This window comes from Quercus robur, chromosome 4 (genome assembly GCF_932294415.1).
Source record: "Quercus robur chromosome 4, dhQueRobu3.1, whole genome shotgun sequence".
Lineage (NCBI taxonomy): Eukaryota > Viridiplantae > Streptophyta > Magnoliopsida > Fagales > Fagaceae > Quercus > Quercus robur.
In genome coordinates this window covers 75,415,579-75,435,477 of record NC_065537.1, presented here as the reverse complement: position 1 = coordinate 75,435,477, position 19,899 = coordinate 75,415,579, and the positions used below count along the sequence as shown (strand labels likewise).

Here is a 19,899-nt window from a genome sequence, read left to right as displayed (position 1 = left end):
TATAACATCTTAACTTTTGAGATAATAGATAATTTATTGAGGTCAAGCTTCATTATGTGCACAGTCTAGTGGAAATTATGGAATAGTAAAAAAATAAGGTAGTAAAAGGTTTGGTATAATGCTGAAACATTTGATTAGATTTGTTAGATTACATGATTGAATTCACCATTTTCTAGCATCTTAAACTTTAAGACAGTCGAAAATTTATCAAGGTCAAGGCTCCATTAAGTGCAAAGTCTAGTGGAAATTATGGAATAGTAAAAAAATTAAGGGAGTAAAAGGTTTGGTATAATGCCCTCCCTGAAAAGGAGGTGTCCAGCCACACCTTCTAGTACAACAACCATGTTATGACTTTCACTCCAATCACTAACCCTAACTCCAAATATTTCAATGGATGTTTTGTTTCTCCATTTTCTAGTGTCGTAAACAACTGGCTTAAAACAGAATCGTAAAGTCACATCTATGGATAAAACCTTAATTTTAATGCCAATTAGCATAGAATTTGCTCAATTATAGTTGTGATAGGAAAAGAGACTATCTGTGTGTCAATCAATTGTGTAGCATTACTGTAAGCTACTCATTTAATAATGAGATGAAATAGCATCCCATTATTAACTATTTAAACTCTATTAAATTACAGACTATGTTCTCCACTCCAACCTAACACACTAACCAAGATCTCTTTTTAAACCAAACATCTGAAATTATCTGAAGCCACCATGTCTATCCCAAATCTGCAATGAGCACTCTGAGTTAAAGCTGAGATCCTTTACCATCTGTCTGGATTTTATAGGACCTGGAAGGCCTTTGAAGTTAGGAGATCTTTGCTGGTAACCATTAGTCTTGTCTATCCTGCCACCACTTGGCACTTCAGTAGTAATAGAGGATATGAGAGACAACTTATTCTTATATGGTGAATAGCTTTCAGAGCATGTATCGAAATTCCTGAGCCGTGTTTTTGGTGAGCTCATTGATCTCGCTTTTGCCTTTGCAGATTCAGTTGCAGCCATGTAAGTTGGAACAGGAGAGCTTGACAAAGTATTATGGTCTCCCAATGAGCATTGCCTCCTATGATGAATTGATCTTTTGGGAACAAATATTGGAGAATCCAATCCTTCAAAATTATTCTGTCCCATAACATTTCTTAGCTTAAGTTGTCTTCTTCCACAGTCATCTGTTTGTCTTGGATTTGAAGTCAAAACTGAGTCCAAATCTTCAAGTTCTCTACTTTTAGTAATTTGTGTGTCTACCCATTGGTCCAACCAGTATCTCCATCTTCCGTTTACCTTGTTTCGATCTGTTTCTGCCGACTTCTGAATAATTTTTCAGTTGAAAGTATCAATAATTGAACCAAAATTTGAAAAATATATAATTAGAAGATTATAGAACAAAAGGAGCTTACCCGATGGCTAAACCAGTATTCCTTTATTCGCTCTCTCTTATTTATGGCCTCTTTCTTACTCATAAATAATGCATCGGCCTCTTCCTTTGACAATACACTATCATTCCACCTTCTTTGATTGTTTGTGTCTATCAGAAGATCATAACATTTTGCCACCCAAATGTTAAAGACAGAATAATTCTTATGCTATTAATTAGACCAGCAGAAGACTAATGTTATAGAAAGAGAGGAATGGGATACAGATTTTTCTTTTTCATCAGAGTTATGTTGTTCACATTAGAATGAGTCAGTTCTTTCTGCATTCCATACCCTTGTTATCTTGTCTTTCCAATTCTGCAATTCTTTATTTTCATCATAATTCCAAGTGCCTTCCACCGTTCCAAATCTTCTTGTGCTGGCCTGTGACTGAATATTTACAATAGACTGCAAGCACTTTAGGGTAGTTATAGCTTGGCGTCTTACAGCTCTGCCTCGAATAATAGCTTGGAGTTTCACAATTCCCCTCAATGCCCGCAAGGCTTTCCTTGCCTGCAAAACCCTCCCACATATGTTGATTAAAACTATGCAATCTGTGAGAACTAAAAAGAAAAAAAGGTCTAATTTGTGTCCATACCAAATTCCTGATATATGTTTTCTTTTATCAGGCATTACTTTATCACATACAAAGTGTCAGACAATTGTAAATTAGCAGAGAATAAATAAAAGTTGAGAAAGGAGATATGAGATAGAGAGTGCTTGTTTAAACTCACAAGGTAACCCCGAAAGGCAGACTGAATTCTAGTAGCAGCAAATTCAAGGGTTTCTCTCTCACATTGATGGTTGGACTGAGTTGCTTCACCTTGAACTCTAATGTCTGAAAACTCTTTCACTTCATGTTCACATTGATAGTCAGATTGAGGGTTGCCAAAACTGAACAAAGAGGCAAGTCATTTTACCTTTGCTGGCTTTGAGTTTGTCTCTCTAATAAAGAACCTCTTCACTATGTCGAACCGGCTCTTCTTCTTAGCCATTGGGGAACCAATAAATCACATTGGTCTAAGAAGGTTTTAATTGATTCTGCAACTGTGCTTGTACGGTTTCTGGTAGTACATATATGCATCAGTTTAGAAAAAGAAGTTAAAATACCAATAACAATGGCGAGTTTCTCTGCGCTTTCTCTTCTTTGCTTTTTTCTTGCCATTGTTGGATTTGGATTTGGATTTGTTAGGGTTTTTGTTGCTGGGATTGTTGATGGGTTTTTGTCGCCGTCGAGCCACCACTATCGAGTTGAAGCAGATCTCTAACCGTCGCCGGCGACCTGGAACAAACAAGATGGAGAGGGTCGGTTCACTTTGTTTGTGGGTTTTCAACAAGTTTGTTTGTGGATTTTTGAATTTGGTGAATCGTCCCATATAAACCTAGAGTGGAATATGTATAGACAATATGTAAATTTAAAACCTTTTATGATGAATTTGTAAAATTAATATATTTATATATATTTATTAATGTCAAAAAATTAAAGGCAAAAAAAAAAGATGTGACGATGACGTGAAGAATGAAATTGCTTAATAGGAGTCTAGAATTTTTTTTTAGATAGAATATAGATGAGATTAAGGTTTGGTGCAGAACTTACCAAGTGCAATACTTTTCAATGACTAAGAATAAAAATTAATTTTTATTCTCAAAAATTTGATAAAAAAGTTAAAAAAAATTTGAGAGGAAATATATATAGCTCAAAAAAAAAAAAAAAATGAAGCATACCAATAAGGACAACTTCGTCTACCCAATGTCCTTACCTTAATTTTTTTTTTTTTTGGTAAATTATCTTCACCTTAAATTATATATATATATATATATATATATATATATATATGTTTGAAGATTTCTTCTTTACTGGTTTGGTCACTAATGAGGGTATTGATAAGGGATTTGGCCTTAGCTTTACACTCTTTCTGGAAATTACCTCTTTTTTCACACATAAAACATTTTCCTGATGTTTTAGGTATGAACTTTCCTGTGGATTTGGATTTTCCTTTCTTATAGAAATCATTAGTTTTGAACTTCTGTTTTCTATAATACTTGGGGGCTGTTCTTTTCCTGTGAAATGAACTGATATAAGAGATCTCTTTCAGCCAGAAACTGAAATTGATCATCAGCTCATGGTGATAAGAAAAGAGTCCACCCCTGATATGGATGCCTTAAGTAAAGAATTTGACTCAGAAGAAAACAGAGTCAAAAGAGAAGCCTATAGAGCCAACCATACCAGAGAACAAAAGATTGAAGTTTTGGAAAAATGGAAACTATTCATGAAGGAGATATCTAGCAATGTCCCTTTCTTCGAATACTTTGAAAACCATTTTGAATGGCATAAAAAGTCTTGTGTCATCACCAAAACCAACTGGACCACAAAAGACACCAAAGGTGTCAAGAAAACTGTTAGGTCTAGTCATCCTCCCCAGGAAGCCATACCCTTTAATCACCGTGGTACTGAGAATATAGTTGCCTCTCCCTTCAAATACGCAGCCCCTGAAGAAAAGGTTGTCAAGAAGGTAATTAAGCAAAACAACTATACCAACCAGTGTTTATGAGTCATAGGTAGACAACTTGAGAGGATAGAAGATCGGATAGATAACAAGGTCATCCTCCAGCCAGGAAGCCCTAGCAGACCTATCCAGAACTTAGAAAGCCTTTGGTTAAACTCCCAACAACCAGACAAGCTAGTCTCAAACCTAAGGATAAAACAGCTTTAGAAATCGTTGCCCAGAAGCTTGAGGAACCTGTAAAGAAGGAACCAGTTACCCCTTCACCAGACACCACCTCAACTAGTAGGGAATAACCTAGAGATAACCGGCTTAAGGTTCTTAAAGCCCATAAAGCTTCTAGCTGTTCTAGCAGAACCTCCTTAGAAACTGAAAAGGAGATAGAACGTCTAAAAGACCAATTTCGAGGATTACAAGTATAAAGGCTTTACCAGCCCAAGGTAAACCCAATCAGCCTGACCAAGAATTGGTATCCCAGACCCACACCCCCTGACTTCCAGTTCGAGGAAAGGAATGCCCAGTTCACAGTATCCACTAGTAAACTCTATGAATGGAACATAGATGATTTATCAGAACAAGAAATCCTAAACAAGATTAGGCATATATATATATATGGGTCCAGCTTGTGTCCAGTGAAAGTTTTCACTAGACACGTTGGATCTTGGACACGTGTCCAAATCTTGCCCATTGAAAATTTTCATTGGACACAAGCCTTGCTCTATGTGTGTGTGTATATATATATATATAAGACGGGTTTAAATTGCACCTTTTTTGAGATCGTTGATTTCTTTTATATCTAAGGGTGAAAAAACACATATGCTAGTGTCATAATTGTTCTCTAAAAATTAGTAATTTAGGTATTAACTATTCTTATTAAAGGGGCAAAAGATTGCATTAATTCCCCACTCTCCTCCACGTCATCATTTTCTTCCTCTCATCCTCTCTCACATCTTTCTTCTTGCACTATGTCCTCTCAGGCCATCACCATTGATTTCTTAACAATATTGTCTTGAGGTACTCGAAATTTTTTGAAATATATGGCCAAAGTCACAATTGTTTTAGAGAATGATTGTTGAGGCTAAGTACTTCTAAAACTCTCGTGACAAATTTTACTCTACTGCCAAAACACAAAACTCAATGGACGAAAAAAAATTTCTCCTTTTTTCAAGCCATATACTGTGGTTAATTAATGGCAAAACAATACTCTTTCCATAATAAATGAGTTCACAAAATGGTAATCATGTTTATTAAAACAAAATAATGACCGCTTGGATTTACAATTTAATCTTGAGCATTTTATGAATGGTGGAGGCCTGAAAGTACATAGTGCAAAGAGAAAGATGAGAGGAGGAAGATGATGATATGGAAGAGAATGGAGAGTTAATGATGGGTTTTTTTTTTTAATAAGAAGAGTTAATACCTAAATCACTAATTTCTACAGGGGTTAAGTTCAAGTTACATCCGGTGTAACTCTAAGTAATGTTACACCACTCAATATTTTTTAATTGGATGCGAATATTGACAAATCCACCGTTAGATTACATTATATTTGTATATTCTTTATGCTTGCAAAATTTCAAAGTGATCAAAAATTAATATCCATGTTATCAATCAATTGTTAAAATTCAAATTTTTGTAATTTAAAATAATGCATAAAAGATGAGTTTATGGATTAAATGGTAAATAGCATCCGATCGATATGAAAATTGGCATGCATGTTAAGAACATATAGAACATGTAATTCAACGGTTGGATTTTCAAAAATTAATTCAATAACAAGTTATTGGGTGGTGTAACATTGCTTAGAGTTACACCGGGTGTAACTTGAACCCAACTCTTTCTACAGAGTAATAATGGCATTACTATGAGTGTTAGATGAGAGGAGGAAGATGATGATATGGAAGAGAATGGAGAGTTAATGTTGGGTTCTTTTTTTTTTTTTTTTTTTTTTTTTTTTTTTTTTTCTTTTAATAAGAAGAGTTAATGCCTAAATCACTAATTTCTACAGAGTAATAATGACATTACTATGAGTGTTTTTTGACCCTTAAATCTAATAGTAATTAATATTTGCCTACAATTCTAGTTGTGGGGGGTAAAAGACTAATAGGCCCATTTCAATATCTATACTGGGCCAGGGGCCCAACCCATGGAAAAATCCCTCCTCGGCCATGGGAAAATCCTCCTCGGATGGATATTGCCGAGGGTAAAAGAGATAACAGACCACCGGTAGCGAGACTCCAGATCGTTCCACAGGGCAGGGAAAGCACGAAAGCAGAGAAAAACAACGGAGAGAATGGAAGCGTCTAAGGGAAGACTGTCATTATTGCATTCAGTACCTTGTGCCTGACACAGCCATACTTCCCTGTCCTTACAACCACTCCCAACAACTGGAGGTAGGGGCTGATGGGACAAATACCTACCCTAGAGACCCCATTCAGGAGGAAGGAAACGACTATAAAAAGGGGAGTAAAGAGAAACCAGGAAAAGGGGAGAGACCCCCAACACGCGAGAAGCACCAGAAAAAGCTCCTCGGATCATGCTGAGGACCCATTCTCTCTGTTAAACTCAGCCTATGGGGAATACCTTGGTGGTCGTTATTCTCACACCAAAGTCCAGCTCTTTGACTCACTCTCTACAAATTCGTTGTATTGAGCTCACTGGTCTAAGGTTCCATGCATCTTGGGCTTGGCCTAAAAAGATCGTGTCCCTACACTAGTATTTAGAAGAAATTCTAGTATTACCTAAAGTTCCAAGAAACTTTCCACTCCTCCAATTGAAACTCTATTTATCTCATTATTTGTTAGGATGCTTTAATTAGGTGAACTATATTATTTAAGTTTCAAGATATTTAAAATTGTAATCCTACCAAAATTTATTACCAAAAATTTCAAGACATATAGTATAAAATTTAATATATATTTTTAATTATTTTAATAATCTATTATAAATTTTATTTTTATATAATAAAACTTGCACAATTCATATTGTCCCTAAGTCAAATTGCTCTCTCTCTCTCTCTCTCTCTCTCTCTCTCTATATATATATATATATATATATATGTATATCTATATCTATTGCTCTCTCTCTCTATATATATATGTATATGTATATCTATATCTATATAATAACTAATAATCGAAAAAATTTGACTTTTTGTTGATTGCGCCTCATTGCGCCATATAGCTACATAAATGACCGACACATTTACATCTAAAAACACTAAAACAATATGTGTTTTCGTTTGGGTAGTAGTTACAGGAAAAAAAAAACACTTTTTTAAAATAGCAACAAATCAGCAAATAAACCCAGTGGGGTTGGCCAAGCGGTTCGGCGCTTGGTCTCAAAGTGCTTGTACTTGGCTCGACTAGGTGTGCTCCCTAGTTCGAGTCCTGCTACCTGCACTTTGAAAAGATTTCCTGGGCCAGTGCTTTACCCCTTCGTGGGCCGACCCGGCACGAACAGTGATTAGTCTCTGGTTGAAAGATTTGAGGATACACGGTGGGAAACCAAAAAAAAAAAAACAAATCAGCAAATAAGCCTTTTTAAAAATAAATTATTAAAAAAAAAGGAAATTTTAACAAATTATTTTTAAAAGCCCCACACCGTTTCAGTGGGTAACCACTATATATATTTTCAACTTCCCTTCAATTTTTTCCTTCTCAGTAATGCCCCTTTGACCCCTTACGAGAAGATACTTAGGGTCCGTTTGGATACAGCTGAAAACTGAAAACTGAAACTGAAAACTGAAAAACACTGTAGCGAAATAATTTTTAAATGTGTGAATAGTATCGTGGGACCCATTTTTAATGAAAAAGTTGCTGAAAAGTGAAATTTGTGGGTCCGTGAACAGTACACGATGTGTTGTGATTGGTCCAAAAATATTTGAAAAGTCAAAGTTTGCGGCTACTGTTCATTGAACAGTGCATGAACAGTAGCCGCACCCCTCAAAACGCTCAAAAACGCGTTAAAAACAAAAAAAAAAAAAACAAAAAACAAAACGTAAACGCAGACGCAGACTTTTCATCCCAATCCAAACGCAACCTTAGTGAAACTTGAAGAGAGAATAGATCCAGCCGCTACCGTCAGCCAGCAAACCGACTATCGGTAAAGATGACTTCTTTCGCTTTCCCTTTCAATTGTAGTGATCTGCTTTTTTTTTTTTTTTTTTTTAATCTCTTCTTTTCTGTTTTTTTATTGTTGTGTTTGGTTTTGGAGACGCAACTTCAAAGCATAATAGCCCTAGAACCATCCGTAAACCAAATACAATTTGTTTTTTATTTTCATTTTACTTTCCAATTTGTTTTATGTTTTCTATATTCCAGATTTTTTTTTTTTTCAAGAAACAAAGGTATACAATTTTTTATTTATTTATTTTTGGTTAAACAGATTCAAGATTCTTGATCAGATGGGCAAATGGGCATGCCCAACCCAACCCACAGATGGATTTGCTCGAAGTCACGCTCAACCCAGATTTTTATGAAGTTTCTGAGGTGAATGGTTTAATTGTCTACACCCATGTAGGAAAATCTCTGTCTAATTGTTTATCCCCATGTCTATGCATTTCTTGGATATGAGTTTTAGATCAGTTTATTGTTTTGGTATGTGTAAGTAATGTAATTTTCAAAACGTATCCTTATGATTGCATATACAAACATAGATGATTTTGTAAGAATTGGAAACGGCGTTTTTTTTTTTTTGTGGGGGCTTTGGAACCGTAACTATTGTATTGTCTGTTTCGACTATATTCGTAATTAGAGTCGGTTATTGTTGAAATTGTTATTTGACTATGTTTTGGAGGTATTATGGTATTCTATTATTGTTGAAATTCTAGGTAGTTCTTTTGACAGCAATGTTGTTCTTTGATTACATTATATGCAGGGAATGGTTGCAACAATAATGCATGATGTGGGTTTGAAAAAATGTCTCAAAAATCTACACTGCACACTGTTTTGAATAACTTTCTGCATTGTTTTTAAATAACTTTCTGTAAACCAATTTTCTGTTTCGTATGTCAAGTTCTATAAAAGGAGCAATGTGGGTTTGTTTGTGTTGGTTGAAAAATTCTGATTTTTTAGAGATAGTGAGTGATTTCGTTTCGTTCATCAACTGATTAGCACCAAACTATTTCTCAGAAACTTTGCCACAGCAATATATTAGTAAAAAAATTTGTAGTTTATTCCAAACCTTCATATGTAAGCCTTGAACTCATTTCTAAATATTACATGTATGTTGACATTTTTTATTTATATATTTATTTATTTTGTTCTGATGAGTAATTGTGCTTTCAGGTTTCTCAGAAATCACTCATAAGGCAACAGAATTCATATTTTGGCTCTAGGGATTCCATTTCCTCCACACTCTTAGATGCCATGGTCAGCATTCTTAAATCCAATTGGCAAAGCAGGATTTAAATCAGTGACAAGCTCTTAGTAGCTTACAAACCTCAAAAGAGGAAGTTTGCATCGTTTGGCGACAACGCTTTGGGAGATGAATGAGAAAAAAAAAAGAAAAAGAAGAAGGTTTGTTTATGGTTTTTCATTGTTTAAATTTTAGACACATTAAAACTTATTGCTTGGTGTGTTCATGTATTTTAAAATCTGGTAATAAAAACTGAATGTGATTTAGATTTTTTTTGAACTAAGGTCCTTGGAAGCTTCATTGCTTTTGCAGGAATCTGAAAACCCATTATGAATGGCAGGTTATTGATGACTGACTATCTATTTTGATTGGTAAGTTACACACGCACACACACCCAGTGGGTCTCGAATCCAGTATTCAGGACCTCATCCTCCGTCCCTTTATTATGAGAGGAGGAAGTGCCAATTGAGCTATAGCTAATTGGTTGATGATTGACTAACTTTTATAATTACAATTGAGCTTGGCTTAAAAGCAGTCCAGTTTGACGTTTTACATTTAATTTTTATCGGAAGTTGACACTAGGGGTGCCCAGCTTGATAAGCTAACAATTATTTATTTTAATTGTGTTACAATTCTTGCAGGCATAATCGATTTCTTCTGCTCCCCCCCTTTTTGGCCTCTTTTTCTTGTTAATTTTTCTTCATGGGGAAATAAATTTTACCTAACATATGCTTGAGTTGTTATTTTACAATCAATGGATGATTGACTTGTTCTTTTTTATAATTAGTATGGGGACCTTGTTATTCATTCCCTAAGCCCCTAGTAGTTTTCCTATCAACTCTAATTCATCTTATCAAGCTTTTAGTTCTTTAGAACAAATCAGATTTTGCCCTGATTAGTTATGTTTGATAAATTTACAGAAACCCCATCCAAAGGATAGATTTGACTCAAGAACTAATACGATGAATGATGGAGGTAATGATGCTACTTTGACTGTTTTTAGCAGGGAAGATTGAATTTATTAATGTAATTGTTCCGACAGCTTTTTGACAATACTCATTTTTGTAATTGCATTATGACATGCCCTCCATGCAAAGACTTTAATGTGATTCTTAAAATTTTATTCCTCCATAATGCTGACCAAAAACAGTTTCTTTTTGTTTCCTATTGTTTTAGCCTCACTAGCCACATTGTATGCACAATTAAACATGAACCGACCATGCGGTGTGGAACTCCATATTATTTTATCTCTTGCTAAGAGGAATATCCAAATTTGCATCTATGTCTTCTCTTGAAAATAAGTTGTTGATAAGTTCAGTGTTCCAGCATCTTTTTCCATATCAATTGCATGATTAATTTGGATAAACTACAACCTGCAATCAACTCTTTTTGTCTGCTTCAAGTCTATGGCCGGTTGCCTTGTTTTTCATGTTTCCATAAAGTAATTTAAATATTGTATTAAAATCCTTTGGTTTGTCATTTGTATTTGGTCGGCCTTGTCACTAGGAATTCTTTGTCTGAGTAGACCCTATGCCCTTTGAACAATGTATTGAGAGCTTCTTGTGAAATTTTTCTTAAGCAGGATATTTATTTCTTGTCCTATCTGCTCCCCACTATAAGTTCTTCATAGCTTCACCCCCACCCCCTTCAAAAAAATAAAAATAAAAAGAATTAGAAAAAATAAATTTAGGCTGAGCATGTGATACTGAGTACTCTAAATTTTGAACTTAATGTGCAGCATCCGTATGCTCCTCTTAGCTAACCTATCTTGTTAAGATCTCTAAGCTATAGTTAAATTTAAAAAGTGATTAACTGCCTTGAAATAGCAGTAGTCAATGGTCAAGTAGGTAAGGCTGTATATTAAGGGATGGGGAGTGGATGGTGGGGATCCATGTGAGGAGTCATGGACAGGAGTGTCATGTTTTGATTCATTTGCTGTACGCCTGTAATGCACTTAGCTAACCTATTTTTCTATTAACAATGCCACATTTTCAAAAAGGCCCAAAACCTTACCCTTCCATGTTCTACTACCCTTTGTGCAGTAAAATTCAAGGACTAAACCTATTGGAGGCCAGCTTAATAACCTGCATCATTTGACACACCTGCAAGTGAATATGTCTTGTTATATTTATCTCTTATTGAAGTTGTACCAGCATTGTTTATATAATTCTTTATTCTGGTTTCTTCTTTAGGAATGTCAGCTACAATAACATTCAGGGTGAAATTCCATATAGCTTACCTCCCAATGCCACGAATATGTAGGATGTCTGTTTTGTAAATTGTGATTCTTGTATGCTTAATTTTTTTTCTTTCAAGTTTTTGGTGATTATTCTACTTTTTCGTGAATGCAGAAATATGGCATACTACTATTTGAGACAAAATATTCCCCACTCTCTACCAGCCATGAAATGTCTCTAACATCAGTGAGTTACTGCTGCCCCCAAAGTGCCTATTTACTAAATTGCTTTTTCTTTTTGGTTATTCAATCAGAATCTCTTAATTCTTTTCTTGTAGAAATCTAAACCACAATTAGTTATCTGGACCAATTGACAATGTTTTTACCGGCTTACAGAATCTCAGAGAAATGTATGTGTTCTTCACCTGATCCTTACATTTCCTTTTCCCTGGTGTTTGAAGTGAAAAGAAAATAATGCAAAGTACAATATTCCATGAAATACAAAGAGGATGTTGTTGATGCTAGTAGAACCTTGAGAGGGTATGAAGTTGGTGATGATCTTGATGAAGGTATGTAGCAAATTATGCAGCAAACAAGAATTCTCCAAATACCTTTTAGTGTACTAGGATTGGCTATTGTAAATACTTTTAAGTGTACTATTCAAAACAGGTTTTGTGTAGCAAGTAGTGATTCATGTTTCAAATTTAAAAATGTAAAGGGTAATAGACAGAGTAGTTGAGTTATGTTGATTTGTACAATTTGTTTCATTGTGTTAAAATAGTAGTTGATTGGCTGTTGTAATTCAATTTGGAATTGAACAATTGCGTTTATGTTTATGTTTCGAATTAGGTTATTAAATTTTGATCAATGTGAAAGAGTGCATTCAAAATTTTTTTTTATTAGAGAACATACTTATTTCAACGTTTACAAACTGTTGAAATTTATCTTAAGGTTCCTTATACCAATGGTTGAGTGCATGTGGAAAAAAGTAAGAAGCATACTTTTGTAATAATACTTTGACGTTTATCAACCGTTGATAAAAGTGTAACATTTTTTTTAACGGTTGCACAGGCAATAGAAAAAAATTCTTGACATAGTTATTAATGGCGGTTCTCGATGGTTATTTAAACTGTCGAAAATGCTATTTTCAACAATTTTTAGTACTTTTTTCAACGATTTCAACCGTTGAAAATAACCAAATTTCTTGTAGTGATTTCTCTTTATTAAATAATCAAAAAGTTAGTGGAGGGTAAGAGCTTAATAATTGAAAAGTTAGTGGAGGGTAAGAACTTACCTGGATATTCAATGGTAAAAGACTCCAGACAATAATGGATAAGTTTGGTGTGGGCGATGTGCAAGATGTTCCATGCACCTTCATATCAAATTGAAGTCGTGACTCATGACTCAAGTCATAAGTCAACAAATAGCTTCCACAAAGGTGAGATTCCATTCCATTATTTCCATACAAACTTGGAATTGACTTTTGCAATATAAAGTTGTCCTTATCTTTGTTGCTTTCTCAATTGAACATCAATGAAAAATACAACTTCTTGTCCCAACATCCTATATGTTCAATTAAATGGATAGTACGGTCATACCGTCCAATAAAAATTTATCAATTTCTTCTATTCATCAACCCCAAGTAAAATATGTCAGGAAACAGTAGCTCAAATTTAGTGCACCGAGTGATTGTTATTTTTATTTATTATTATTAAATAAATCAATAAGAAAGAGAGTTTGATGGGCCAAGTCACTATTCTTTTTCAGTCCTAAAAACTATCTGCCATACAAAATCAGCCCATCTGACTTATAAAAGTAGCCCATGACAAGATTGTGAGCAATGAAATTTTAGATTCTGATGTAGAAAAAGAAAACCCAAAAAAAAAAAAAAAACCCTTCAGCATGAGCTTTACATCTTCAATAATTGCCTGTGAGGCTCAATTGATATCTGATGAGTTCTTATGTATAAAGTCTGTAGAGTGTAGACCGACCTGGAAAACTGTTATATGCGTGAGAAATTTTAGCTCAGTGGCTAAAAACATCTTGAACTAGTGTTGCATGAGATTTCTTCTAGAGGAGTAAGTTTAAGTTTGACTATTCACTCTTTCTATGGCGTTGCACCTGAAATTGTTCCATCAAAGTGACACTCCTGATCAGATTATTGAGTTGGAGTGAAGACTGACACAAGTTTACTTTGTTCTGTGAAAGTTGAAGAGATGCAAGTGTTTTCTTTGGTCTTGCAGTGAGAGACTTTTTCACAGAAGAATTGGAAAAAAAAAAAAAAAGAAAAAGATATTTTGATGAGATTCAGAAGAAACAGGTGGATAAGAAAAAAGACAAGGAAAAAAAAAAAAGGAAAGAAAAGAAGACCAAAAAGAGAGAGGAGTTTGGGTGGGATTAATTTTTTTTTTTTAATTACAATTATATAAGGTCACAACAAATTAGAAAAAAAAATTCACGAGGTGTGAACGTCATAAGAAAATTAAATAAATTAATAGAATATTAAACTAGACTACCCACAACTAAAAACAAAGACTTGTAAAACTATTATGATATTTTATTGCGTTTTTAGACTTATTAAATTAGTGCTATTTTTCTTTAAAAACAAAAAAGATTGTGCAATTGACACAATGCTTTCACAATAATTTCATAATAAAGTTTATGTAGTAAGTTGTTATTAGCTTTTATTTGGACTTACTACTGACAGCATATTTTTTTATCTATTGTTAACAACTTATCACATAATTAAAAAAAAAAAATTACATAGATTTTATTGTGACTATTTTTGTAAAAATATTGTGCCTATAACTTGCATTATGGGCAAAAACATATTTGAAAATAATCATTACTTTAAGAGAAGTGCTACATCCACAACAATTTCACATCAAATTATAGTAGTTAGTTGTTATTGGTTCTAATTTGAATCCACCATTTAAATTACTTTTTTGCCCACCCATAACAACTAATAATAACTAATCGATTAGAATTTATTACGAAAGTATTATAAAAATATTGTAGACAAAAATAAAAGAAAAGATAATATCAATAATTGTCAATTTAAGGAGTGCCAAAACGGACCTATTCTATGAACGTAAGAAATATGGTTTTAAGAAAAGATGATGGGAATTGGATAGACATATGTGTACTGCTGTTAAACTGATTTTTATTTACTCAGTTTGAGATGAAGAATCTTGATATTTTGGGATGATGAGCATAGTATAGACACATATGTAAGCTTTTACATTGCTTTTATTATGCTTAAGCATTGCTGAAGACAGCATATTTGAAATGCTGGAGCTATTTTAAAGTATTGAGTTTGTTTTCGTAGATATTACTGAGTTTTCACTTGTTGCTTACAAAAGCTTCTGTTCTGACTACTATGATTGTTTTCTGTTGTGTACATGAGCTGCAACATCTCAATTTATTGACATCTTGATGTTGAAATTAGATTCCAGATTAGAGTTGGTGGATCTTATAGGAAGTCTAACTTTATTTGAGAGGTTAGACTAACTTAAGCCTTAATTTGATCCTCTCTTTTTGATATTATTTTGTCCATAATGTTTTGTGCATTAATCTCAAGTTAAAGATCTGGTTTTATGTACTAGACTTAATGTCAAGTATCTTCGGGCAGTGGTCGTATGTGGTGTGATCTTTGTGTGAGTGAAAATGCAAGTAGTTCAGAAACTATTAGGATGTGTATCTCAGTTAATCAAGTTGTTGTAGTAGTAAATTCTTCTTGAAAGGAACCTACCATGTTTAATGATGTGGTTTTCCTAATCCATTACAATAGCTTGGAAGAGAAAGCTCCCTTAATCTTGGTTGGGCTCATAATGGCTCCCTGATTGGGCACGCCTAGGCCCCATATCCAGCATAAATGATAACATTTGATATTGCAACGCACTATCCTATGCTTGAAAATGTGCTTCATATGCACATGGATGTGGATGCTCCTTTGCCAGTAATTCGAGTACCTTGCCTAATGCTACTACATCTTTTCGGATGAGAGTATTTCTTCCTTCTTCAAAGCAGTGGACAAAAACAGTTGTCTTAGATTTTGTTTGTGTAAAATAAAGTATCAAATACATAGAATCACACAAAATCACCCTCAACACATCAGGTACTTCATCAATGTGCTAAGTTTTTACAAAATGATATAGTAACATCTAAAAATAAATGACCACTGTACAATATGCAAATCATTTCCCCCCTTATTTTATTCCTCTCTCTCTCATCCACAAAAATCTTTTCGGCTAGCAATGGAGGAAATAGGACTCTGCATCATGCAAGGCTACGGGGTTCCAACGACCTGACTGGGGAGATTGTGGAGGTGGCATTGTGGTGGGTGAGTTTGCAAATCAATTGGAAAGTTGGGTGTGAGATTGCAAATTGATTTGGCTGTGATTGATGGGTTTTGTGGAAGTTTGTTGGGTCGAGAGTGGTGGCACTGGCCCTTTGCGTGGGTTGTTGAGTGTTTTTTTGGGTGGTTGTTGGGCTTTGTGGTGCAGTGGCTGTGGTTGTTGGGTTTTGTGTGAAAATTTCTAGGTATTTGAGCGGTGGTTGGGTTTTTGTGAGGGTGGTTGCTATTGGGTTTGGTGTTTTTATTTTTATTATTTTTAATTTTAATGGATAGAAGTTGCTGACTTACTGCTGGATTTTGGAATTGGGTAGGAAAAAAAATATTATTTTAATTAGCGGTATTGCAAAGGAAAAAAAAAAAAAGAGATGTCAGATGTGTTTAAAAAGTTACCTATAAAAAAATGATTTGCTAAAAAGTGGGTAATTAAAATAAATAATGTAATTTTTGGTGATGTAAAATAGATTTATTTATTTCTTTTGCACGTTGGGGGTTAAAGTTGAACACACTTATCCATGGTATTGAACAGAGAAAAAGAAGTCTCTCATGCAACCCAAACCTCACTACACTTTAATGGCCAATTTGGAGGGAGGGAGAGTAGAGTTCTAACTAGATTAAATTACAATGCAGCATTACAGTGAGCTACTCATTTGATGATGAGATTAAATAGCACACCATTGTTTAACTATTCAAACTAGATTAAATTACAGACTATGTTCTCCACTCCAACCTGACACACTAACTAAGTTCTCTTCTAGCACCAAACTTCTGAAATTATCTAAAGCCATGTCTATCCAAAGTCTGAAATGAGCACTTTAAGTTAAAACTGAGATCCTTTACCTTCCTACTGGATTTTATAGGACTTGGAAGGCCTTTTGAGCTTGGAGATCTGCTAGAAACCACTAGTCTTGCCAATCCTACCACCACTTGGCACTTCAGTAGTAATAAAGGATATGAGTTTATTCTTATATGGTGAAGAGCTTTCAGAGCATGTATCAAAATTCATGGGCCTTATTTTTCATGAGCTCATTGATCTGGACTTTTCCTTTGCAGATTCAGTTGCATTCATGTAAGTTGGAACAACAGGAGAGCTTGACAAAGAATTATGATCTCCCAATGAGCATGGTCTCCTATAATGAATTAATACTTTGGGAACAAATGTTGGAGAATTCAATCCTTCCAACTTACTCTGTCCCTCAACATTTCTTAGCTTAAGTTGCCTTCTTTCATAGTCCTCTCTTTGTCTTCGATTTGAAGTCAAAGCCGAATCCAAATCTTCAAGTTCTCTACTTAGGGTAATTTGTGTATCTACCCATTGATCCAACCAATGCCTTCATCTTCCACTTACTAAGTTTTGATCCATATCTGCTGACTACTGAAAATATTTTCAGTTGAAAACATCAGTAGTTGAATCAAAATTTGAGAAATATATAATCATAAGATCATAAAGCAAAAGGACCTTACCAGATGGATAAACCACTACTCCTTTATCCGTTCTCTCTTAAGCATGGTCTCTTTCCTACTCATAAACAATGCAACTAACTCTTCCTTTGACAAAACACTGTCATCCCACCTTCTTTGATTCCTTGTGTCTATCTGAAAATCATAACATTTTGCCATCCATAACTTAGAGACAAAGTAAGTTAAAATACTATAATGTAAAATGGTTAATTAGACAGGCAGAAGACTTTTTTTTTTTTGATAAGTAAGAAAAATATATTAAAAAACCTCAAGAAAACAAAAGGAAGAACAGAGAGTATAGAGGAGGAAACAAAAAAAAGGGAGAAGAAAAGGAGAAAACAAGAAAACAAGCGGAACCAACAAAGAACTAATTACAAAGAAGAGAACTAAGGAACATAGGGATAGAATCACTAGAGGTGAGTCCCCAAGCCCTAGACCAATCAAAAAGAGAGCCACAAAAGTAAGCGAGCAGTTGGTCATCAGTTTTGTCCCTGTCCTCAAAAGTACGCCAGTTTCGCTCCCTCCAAATGCACCACATAACGCACAACGGAGCTAGATTCCAAACTCTAGAAGAGTGCTTTCTGAGCCAGTTCCACCAGCCGAAAAGCGTATCTGCAATCGATCTTGGCAAGACCCAAGAAATCCCAAAAGATCTAAACACCAGGCTCCACAACTGAAAAGCTTTTCCACAATGAAGAAGCAAGTGATTCGCCGTCTCCCCATTACTGCGGCACAAAATGCACCAATCAACAAAATCGAAGCCTCTACACCGCAGAATGTCCCCTGTAAGAATCTTTTCCCAAACTGTAGACCAAACAAAGAAGGAGACGTGCGTAGGAGCCTTAACCTTCCAAACACCTTTCTAAGGAAAGATAATAGGCAAGGGGCATCGAAGCTTATCATAGAACGATCGACCATCAAAAACCCCCTTCTTTGACAGTTTCCAAATCATACGGTCTCTTTGCTCAGATAGAGGTAAATTAGAACCCAGGGAATGAAGGAAATCATCCACAACACCCGACTCCCAATCATTCGGATTTCTAAGAAGGAGAACCTTCCAACTTCTCCGGGCCTCGGTTCCCAGACACTCGAGAGACGAGGCTACAGATGCCTCCTTATTAATAGCAATCCCATACACAACCGGGAAGGATAGATGGAGAGGTAAGTCCCCACACCATTGATCTGTCCAAAACTTCACCCTATCCCCCGCCCCTACCTCAAATCGGATGTGTTTGCTAAACACCTCCCAACCTTTCCGGATACTTCTCCATAAACCACACCCATGAACACCCCTGCCTAATTTGGACGACCAACCCCCCCACTCTTCCCCAAACTTCAAAGCTATAACCCTCCGCCAAAGACGAGTCTCCTCAACCCCAAACCGCCATAGCCATTTTCCTAGTAACGCTTTATTAAACGTAGTTAACTTCATTATTAGACAGGCAGAAGACTAATGTTCCTGAAAGAGATAAATGAGAAACAGGAGCCAGTTCTTGCAGCATCACATACCCTTGTTATCTTGTCTTTCCAATTCTGCGATTGTTCACTTCCATCATAATTCTAAGTGCCTTCCACCATTCCAAATATTCTTGCGCAGCCTTGTGACTGAATAATTAAAGTGGACTGGAAGAACTATAGGGTAGTTATAGTTTGGCATCATACAACTCTGCCTCACAATTCCCTTCTAAGTCCACAAAGTTTTCCTTGCCTGCAAAACTCTCACAAATATTTTCATAATTATACAATCTGTGAGAACTTAAAAAACAGGTCTAATTTGTGTTCCCCAACCCCCCCCCCCCCCTGCGGCTATTATTAGAGTTAAAAGTAGACATAAATTTTCTGTCAATACCAAATTCCTGATATATGTTTTCTTCTATCCGGCAGAACTATATCATATACATAGTTTCCAACACATGTCAATTACCAGAGAAAAAATAAAATTTGAGAAAGGAGATGTGAGATAGAGAGACCTTTAAACTCACAAGGTAACCCTGAAAGGCAGACTGAATTCTAGTGGCAGCAAATTCATCGATTTCTCTCACACAGTGATGGTTGGACTGAGAGGCTTCACCTTGAACTCTAATGACTGAAAACTTTTCCACTTCATTTACACATTGATGGTTATATTGAGGGGTGAACTGGACAACCGCAGCAGCAATTAGAGCAGTCATAACAGCTGCTTCAGCAGCAGCAATGGTGGCATGGGCCACAGCAAGAGCATGCTTGATCTGCTCTTCCCCAGCCTCACCAAGAGTTCTTTCATTTAATGATGACGGTGAAGTGAGCGAGGCTAATCTTTTGATCTTAAGCCCTCCAAAAATCCTGATAATTGTTCTAGCAGTGAGGAACAGAATCAAAGACCAAAACTGAACAAGTAAGCAAATTACTTTACCATTTTTGTTTAGAGTTTGTCTCTCTTATAATGAACCTCTGCACTATGTTGAACCAGCTCTTCTTCTGAGCCATTGGAGAACCAATAAATTACATTGGTCTAAGAAGGTTCTGATTGATTCTGCAACTTCGTTGGTAGGGTGGTTTCTGGTAGTACATACATGCATCAGTTCAGAAAAAGAAGTTAAAAACCAATACCAATACAGAATACTATTGATTAGTACTTATCAAAAAGAAT

The 19,899-nt window shown here is 35.3% G+C and overlaps 3 protein-coding genes across 38 annotated transcripts in view; all 3 read right to left on the bottom strand.

The window, feature by feature from the left end:
• The window catches only part of LOC126724227 (putative disease resistance RPP13-like protein 1), a 248,182-nt gene that overhangs the window by 93,446 nt on the left and 134,837 nt on the right, over positions 1–19,899 (bottom strand). Inside the window, exons 12-16 of one of the 36 annotated variants that reach the window (XM_050428698.1) lie at positions 19,663–19,808; positions 19,241–19,592; positions 18,780–18,978; positions 17,274–17,405; positions 16,369–17,184 (exon numbers count right to left, since the gene is read on the bottom strand). The exons of 26 other annotated variants lie outside the window; for them this stretch is intronic. The gene's annotated coding sequence lies outside the window, so the exon portion shown is untranslated. Of the gene's footprint in view, positions 1–16,353; positions 17,185–17,273; positions 17,406–18,779; positions 18,979–19,240; positions 19,593–19,662; positions 19,809–19,899 lie in introns of those variants that run through there. 9 more of the 36 variants (XM_050428697.1, XM_050428701.1, XM_050428684.1 and 6 more) reach the window with 9 other exon arrangements.
• The window catches only part of LOC126724225 (putative disease resistance RPP13-like protein 1), a 285,952-nt gene that overhangs the window by 210,892 nt on the left and 55,161 nt on the right, over positions 1–19,899 (bottom strand). The window lies entirely within an intron of this gene.
• LOC126724238 (protein IQ-DOMAIN 11-like) lies at positions 517–1,854 on the bottom strand. Its single transcript, XM_050428736.1, has 3 exons — positions 1,712–1,854; positions 1,403–1,530; positions 517–1,313 (listed from the first exon to the last, which is right to left on the bottom strand). The coding sequence occupies exons 2-3, from the start codon at positions 1,463–1,465 to the stop codon at positions 705–707; spliced, it is 672 nt and encodes a 223-aa protein (XP_050284693.1). The 5' UTR covers positions 1,466–1,530; positions 1,712–1,854; the 3' UTR covers positions 517–704.

What these genes read in the sequence shown, in the direction of transcription:
- LOC126724238 (XM_050428736.1), bottom strand. Translation starts at nt 1,465, where the DNA reads ATGAGTAAGAAAGAGGCCATAAATAAGAGAGAGCGAATAAAGGAATAC. An exon ending in AATACTGGTTTAGCCATCGG is followed by an intron (nt 1,314 to 1,402) that starts GTAAGCTCCTTT and finishes AAAATTATTCAG; the next exon opens with AAGTCGGCAGAAACAGATCG.